The 7,603-nt window shown below is 35.6% G+C and overlaps 1 protein-coding gene and 1 non-coding gene across 2 annotated transcripts; one reads left to right on the top strand and one right to left on the bottom strand.

Moving 5' to 3' along the window:
- Positions 1 to 978: 978 nt before the first annotated feature.
- TRNAN-GUU lies at positions 979 to 1,052 on the top strand. The gene has a single exon. It is a non-coding gene; the product is annotated as a tRNA-Asn (tRNA).
- Positions 1,053 to 3,558: 2,506 nt separating this feature from the next.
- LOC125218531 (AP2-like ethylene-responsive transcription factor CRL5) lies at positions 3,559 to 6,707 on the bottom strand. Its single transcript, XM_048120214.1, has 8 exons — positions 5,982 to 6,707; positions 5,660 to 5,742; positions 5,503 to 5,511; positions 5,335 to 5,423; positions 5,170 to 5,243; positions 5,036 to 5,086; positions 4,878 to 4,954; positions 3,559 to 4,546 (listed from the first exon to the last, which is right to left on the bottom strand). Exons 1-8 carry the CDS (start codon positions 6,545 to 6,547, stop codon positions 3,903 to 3,905), a joined length of 1,593 nt encoding a protein of 530 aa, XP_047976171.1. The 5' UTR covers positions 6,548 to 6,707; the 3' UTR covers positions 3,559 to 3,902.
- Positions 6,708 to 7,603: the final 896 nt, after the last annotated feature.

The following is a 7,603-nucleotide window of genomic DNA, read 5'->3' as shown; positions in this document are numbered from 1 at the left end:
TTAATCAGTTGACAATATTACCCTTAGTTTTTAATTATAGTTTCTTTCATTTATTCCATTCTTTTTTAGAGTAATTTGTTACTTAACTTTTTTACCACTTCGTTTTTATTTTTATTACTCCACATTATATAAATAATAGTTTTTTTAATTTTAGTTATTACAATACTCCATAACATATAATCAATAAGGTAATGATGAAGTTATACAACTACTATCGTAATATATATATATATATATATATATATATATATATATTTTACTTTTTAAATCTTCACATATCAAGATTTAATTTATCAATTTTCTCTATAATTTCAAAATAAGTTGTGAATATGTGGCATTACATTTCCAGATTAGTGAGTAGGTTGTGATATACACCAAGGTTAAATATATATTATAATAAAATTAGTTATAAAATTTAAAATTTAGTAAATACTACTTAACTCCGAATTATTTTGACAAATTGTTAATATTATATAATAGTAGGAGTATGTGTTTTCATTAAAATTAAATTATTTCACTATAATTAAACAGTGAATTAATTTGTAGTATAACTAAAGTTGAATTGTTTTTGTATAAATATATTGTCATAGAATTTACATGTATTTTATTCACAAGTTATTTAATAATAGGATAAGTTATACTAGTATTAAGACTTGTTTACTTCCTACGCTATTCGATTCGCTGGCATGTCCGGTCTCATACGAAGGAAAATGGGATGAGCTAAAAAATGCTCCTTTAATACAAAATAAAATATTTCTAAGATTCTATTTAACATTAGTAACCTCATCAACAATGATCTTCGAATTAATCTATCTCAGATACAAATATCTTAATCCACAACAAAATTAGTGTATTATTTTATCAATAAAATGAAATTTATATGACAAGAAGAAAAGAGAATGCAAATCTACTTTTAGATAAATAAAATAAAGAATCATTTAGTTTTAGATTGTCTCTATCTCAGAAACAAAACAGATAGCTGGAATAGCTCAGTTGGTTAGAGCGTGTGGCTGTTAACCACAAGGTCGGAGGTTCAACCCCTCCTTCTAGCGTTACTTTTTTTATTACTTTATTTTGGCAATTTATTTTTACCCTTTCTTCTAGCGATAGCTTTCTTCTATTATTTTGGCAAACAATCACATTTCATTTTTTTTGGCAATTTATTTTAGTAGTAGTATATGTTTGTTATTTATATATTTTTTGTTTGTAATATTCTCCAACCAATTGCTGCTTTTACATTTTGCAATTATACACATTTCAAATAATATATACAGATTCAGATTTGTTTTATTATTGAAGAGTAAACGTCAATTTTAATTCTAAAGATATGATCAAAATACGAATTTGGTCCAAAACATTAATATTTTTTTGTAAAACGGGGCCATAACAATTGAAAATGTGGACGAAGTAGTCATTCTTTTGATGGTTCGGTCAAAAAACTAACGGTCAATGCTAATTGCACAATGGCATGACCGTTAGTTTTTTGACGGAACCGGAAAAAATGTCCATTCCGACAAAGATTTCATTTGTTATGTACCATGTTTTTCAAAAAGTGAATGTTTTGGACCAAATTCGTGTTTTGATCATATGTTTATGACCAAAATCGACCTTTACTCTTGTTGTTAGTACTGGAAAAACTAAGTTTCCCAATTTTAGTTCATTAGAAATACAGTATTGATAATTCCAGAAAAATTACTAAAGTTCCGAAAATAATCAAATGTATTACGTACGACAAATCAATTGCCCACAAATAGTAAAAAAATTCTTACAAATTGAATAAAGAAAAGAGATTCATACAATTAACATAATGATTATAAGATCAGTAGAATATCAAGAAATTAAATGGTGATCACTTATTTTTTGTAATGGGTCTATGTCAATTTTGGAATACGTCAATCAACTATTTATCCAAAATTACTGTGATGCATATGAAAATGGGTGTTGCACTTCACTATCAAAAGGTTGGTGATCTCAATTTTTATTTATTTATTTTTTGCTGTTAATCGAAGACTTGTAAGTTGTGACAAAAAATTGCACAACGCCAAAACCTAAATGGCTAAATGTGCACAAAATTTCCCCTGCTTTTCCGGCATTATTCCCTCCACTATCCTCCTATAGAAACACAGAATTTTCCCTGTTTTTCTGGCATCATTCACAAGACAATACGTGCCCTGGTGTCGGCGAACTTAATGGAGTTTTTGAACTGAGATATTGCACCTATCGGAATCTATGAACTTGTAACTGTGCTTTTATAAAATTAAGTTGTGGTGTGATTTGAAGTTTGATTTGAGGTATGCATATGGTTGTACGATTTGAGATGTGATTTGTGGCCTGGAATGTGGATGACCTAAGACCCCGTCGAAGTCACATAGTACTTAATAATAGACGTTAAGACTAAATGAAAAAATGCCAAAAAAGGCTATTGGTACGGTTCAATTATAAACTCAAATTCACACTCACAATGCTCGATAATATGTCTAATCTTAACTTTGGTAAATGTTTCGGTGTGTTTTGGAAATTATTGACTTATAGCATATATTTTGGCATGTAATGAAAAAAAGTATATTCAGAGTATGTTAAAAATCATAACTTTTAGCATTCTTTACATGTTTAGAAGATGAGAAGATCTAAATAAAGTCGGGGTTCAAATGGCCTACCATCGGCACATGAAGCCCGAATAATTCCATTAAATTTGACCATAGGAGCCAATGTCAACCTCACAATGCAACCTCCATAGCCAGCGACGAGGTCACACCTTTTCTCCATTGTGACTCTGACAATGATCTTATTCATTGATATTTACAAGCCCAATGTAGACGTGTGTTTGATTTTAGAATGGATTTACATGTACAACTCTAGAGTAACAAGAAAAAATGTTGCCAAAATTCTAATCCAATTACACTTTTGGAAAAAATAGTGAAAGTTTGAGATTTTTTCCCACATTCTATAGGCTTGATAAGTACGTATTAGGGTCTGTTTGTTTCCTAATTTTGAAAAAAAATACACATTATCTTAACTTATCATACTAGCAAGTTAAGCAAATCAAATATGACTAGCTAATAGCATGGTCTTTAGCATTGCTGTGCTATTTTAAATGAAAATGACATGTTCACATCACCCCACCAATCATGGAAACTCAATGCTCACACACACATATTGCAATTATTGCAGCAATCTTGAAAACCTCAAACCCCTTTTAAACTACACCTCAATGAAGAAACATGAAACACATACACACATGTTTATATGTGTGTTGAAATGCACTATATGGATGTAAGAAGAGGTAAAATAAGCCCATATCAGGCCACAAATGACATTTAGTGCATCTTAAATCCAAAAGCATGCAAATTAAAATCACTTCTAGAAAAGAATCTCCTTTTCTTTGAATTAAAGGAGGAGGGAATGTCTGTTCACTTTGGGGAAAGCTCAAAGAAAAAGGTGCATGGCTATGATCATGCAATGCATTTAGAAAACCATTGGTAGCTTTGGTCAAAGAGAAAAAAACCCTTTTACATTATTGGCTTCATTTACTCTCTTTTCTTGTACTACAACTTATTATGGAATTAATGTGAAACATGCTATATATATAAATAAAGCACCTTCAATACAAAGGAAGATTTAATCATGAGAGAGCCAAATCAAGATTCCCTCCATTTTGCAAAATCTTTATCCCAATAGGTAGAAAAAGCATTTTTGAGTTTGGAAAAAGCTCCTAACACTTAGTTGCAAATAGATATAAATGGATCCCACCCTTGTCCCCCTTTCATGATTTCCAATGTCTACCACCATTACACAAAAAAAGCTTATAGCCAACATATCCATTTTTTTTTCTCCATTTTCTTAGGGGGTATTGTTTTTTTCCCACTTCAAGAAAATCCATGTAACGACACCCGAAGGAGCCTTCAGGCGTCGTTCCATGAGGCAAAGGCTGGCAACTGGGCCGTGGTGAGCAGCACCGGCCTGAGCTGAGCAGTCGGGATCCACCCTCCCATGTTGCTAGGGGGGCCCACGAACCTACTAGGGCCGTCCCCGTACCTATCGGGGCTAGCCTCCCTTGAGCTACTCAAGCTAGTGACTAAGGACGATGCGTTCGAGAAGTGGGGCGCCATGGTGGTGGTGGTCGACTCATGCACTGCCCTCTGGCTCGTGTCGAGACCAATTAAATCGTGCAGGCCAGTGGAGAACGTAGGGCTTTGATAGCTCCCGAGATTCAACGTCTTCACCTCAAGCGAGCCAACGCCAACGCTCCCTTGATGCCCCTGCCCCTGCCCCGGGGCATCGTTGTAGGGCACCATCTTCCATTCACACGCGTTGGAAACATGCTCGACCCGAGCAGCAACAGCAAGGGGCGGCTCCTCAACGGACGCAACCTCAGCGGAAGACCTCCCCTCCTTGGTCCTCCGGGCCACCTCCCCGGTGGGCAGAGTGTTGCTGGCCATGATCTTCTCCACGTCGTACCGGGAAATGTCGAAGTTGGTGACCGCGTTCACACCCCGGAACTTGATCGCCGCGATGTCGTAAGCCTCGGCTGCCTCCTCCTGCGTGCCTGCAAATAGCACCACACCAACAATTCAAATTTTACTACTACAAAAAAACAAGTAATCAAGAATGTGTCACATTTCAAAAGACCTTTTTCCATTTTTCTCTCTTTATCATTTTGTCTATTAATCCAAAAACAGCCTTGACAAAAGTGGAGTCCCACTAAAAATACAGTCAAAGTTGCTGTGTGAATTCAGCCTTACCAAAAGCAATCACAACTCACTACTCAAAAGGAAGAGCAGCAAAGAAAGACACATGCAACAAATTTTCACACAAACAAATTTGTAAAAATCCCATTATTTCAAAATTGATTGAGATGATCAAACACAAACTCTTACTGAATGTTCCAAGGTAGAGATCCTTGTTTCCAGCAACACGACCGATCCTCGCCTGCCATCTACCATGCTGGTGATGCCTGAAAACAACAAACAAACCCTAATTTAAGCATTTTTGCAACTCAAAGCTATAAAATAAGTTCATCATCACTCAAATCTACCTTGTTACACCTCTGTATATCGAAGCTCCCCTAGAAAAACCACTGCTTTTCCTGAAAATGGAAAGGTTGCTGTGAGATTTCAGACAAAATAATGTTTTTCAATATGTATGATTATGATAAGAAACACTATTCACCTTCTCAAGTGGGCGACATATTCTTGTCGGCTCATGTTCTTCATATCCTCGAGTTCTTGATGGTAATTCTCGAGCTGCAGATGACAGATACATACATAAAAATCAAAACTTTACCTCTAGAAATAGATAAAATGTGGTTTATAAAAATGGGAAAATGTAGTTTACCCCAAAATTGATGTGGGTAGAAGGGCCCCAGTATTTAAGAGCAGCAAGATCATAAGCTCTGGCAGCTTTGTCTTCCATATCATAACCACCTGCATTTTTTTTTAATCTTTTTAACAATGGTAACTAATTCTTGATCTTGCTTATGTAGTGAGTGAGTTAAGTTCTTACCAAGATAGACTGAGCAGCAAAAACCAAATCCAAACATACAAGAGAGATTCATAACACAAACGTCAGATAATGAGCATGAAAATGAACTCCACGGTTAAAAAATAAAATAAAAATGATTAGTAGTTAAAAATTAAATGGTGTTTATTTTTGGACTAACCTTGTCTTCCTTTTCTGGTCTGCCCCTCCTTCTTGCAACTGTTATCCCACAAGTGAGCTTCATACCTACCCGTCCAACGATGTCTGTGGGGGAACACATATTGATTAATCAGTTAAAACCCATATAAAAAGATCATTTTTTTAACACAAATATGTCAAAAAAAAAAGAAAATGGAACGGACAAAACAAGAAAATGATGAGTCCTGACAAAACTCACACCAAATCTTGAACACAACAGTGAGAAAGAAAAATCCACGGAAGCAATGATGATGTTTGCTTGCAAAAAAAAAAAAAAAAAAAAAAAAAAAAAAAAAAAAAGAAACCTTGTGACGCCTCTATACTGAGAAGTTCTCTGGCCAAATGTGTCGATGGACTTGCGGTGAACAGTGTGCTTCTGCTTCTCCGGCCCTCTCTTCTTGCTTCCCATGGCCGCAGCCGGCCGTGACGCGGTGATGCAGCTGGACTGCGAGCCCGGGCTCATCGACAAGCTCAGCGATTGGATTTCATTCGACCTCATGGCATTCTCCTCCCATGCTTTGAAGGTTTCCTCTTCTGGGATTTGATGGTGGTGGTAGAAGGTGTAGTTGGTGGAGAAGTAGTGGTTTTGGTGGGTGTAAAAGTCCATGGCTGGGTTGGAGGCGGCGCCGAGGAAGTCCTCGAGTTTGGGCTGCGGGGCGACGGCTTCCATGAGGCAGAGGGAGCCGTCGGATTTGAGGGGCATCACGGCGTCGTCGATGGTGAGGTAGGAGGTGGTGGTGGGAGGGGCGTGGGAGGAGAAGTGGTGTTCGATTTTCATGTGGGGAGAGAGGGAGAAGCCGAGCCAGGTGTTGATGTCGCCGTCGTCGTTCATGTCTTTCATTTCTTTTGTTGGGTTTTGGTTCACAATCATTGGGGAGAAAATGGAGTAATCATTTTATGATATTGCTTCAATCTTCTCTTGCTATATAATCACCAACAACAAATCTCGTGGGTGAATGTAAATCGTTGGTTTGAAAGAAAACAAAAGGAATGAAGTTGAGCGAAGAAAAGTGTATGCTGGGAAATGGGTGGCATTCCATGGGGATCTGTGTATATATAGAGAGATTAAGAGAGAGGGTGTATATCTACCAAGAATGTCACATTTGCTTTAGTTTTAATTCTGTTTTTATGACTTGGTGAACTCTTAAACCCTATCTTAAAACCCTACATAAGTGATAAGTAATTACCCAAGGGATATATAGTTAAATAGGGAGACTAGTAAATCATAAAAGATGAATTTTTTCTCAATCATCACATCATTCCATTTCCTGGCGAATTACATATGCGTTGATGGGATTGACCGTTTGAAACACACTAACAAAACGATATTAGACAAAACGACATTATTTAATTAAGTTTGAAAAGAGGTTCTATGTTCACGTATTTTAAAACGGTTACGTTGTCATATCAGTATGTAATTTGCTAAAATGAAGTGATGAGATGATTGATAAAATTTCAACCTTTGTGATTTATTTTTTAGACTTTGACAAAGATGGGACAAATTAAAAATGGATTATATTTCATGATTTATTTGACAGTTTTCTCTAAGCAAAATTCCCGTTAAATATGTACCTAAAATAAATGGCTAAAGTAATTTGAGATGGAAGCGGTAATTAAGGAGTACCACTTTATCTATTTCAACAAATGGTAGTATTTGATTTTTTAAATTTGTAATTAGAATGTGTTTGTTTGGTTATGGACTTATACATAGTATAGTGATAAAAACTTTTGGAATTTGGCAACTAATAGTACTCCACATTTTAATTCATAGTACTGTATAAACCAAGTGCTTTCTATAAGTAGAGTGTCGGTATATATAAATGTATACTGATTTTATTCGCATGCCACCATTTTGAGTTGGATAAATTCTGTACCAAAGTCGAAAATTCTGTTACATTAATAATGCGTAAGTAATTTTTCCTTTTTA

Source organism: Salvia hispanica, chromosome 4 (genome assembly GCF_023119035.1).
Source record: "Salvia hispanica cultivar TCC Black 2014 chromosome 4, UniMelb_Shisp_WGS_1.0, whole genome shotgun sequence".
In the NCBI taxonomy this organism is placed as follows: domain Eukaryota; kingdom Viridiplantae; phylum Streptophyta; class Magnoliopsida; order Lamiales; family Lamiaceae; genus Salvia; species Salvia hispanica.
This window is presented reverse-complemented; position numbering and strand designations above follow the sequence as displayed.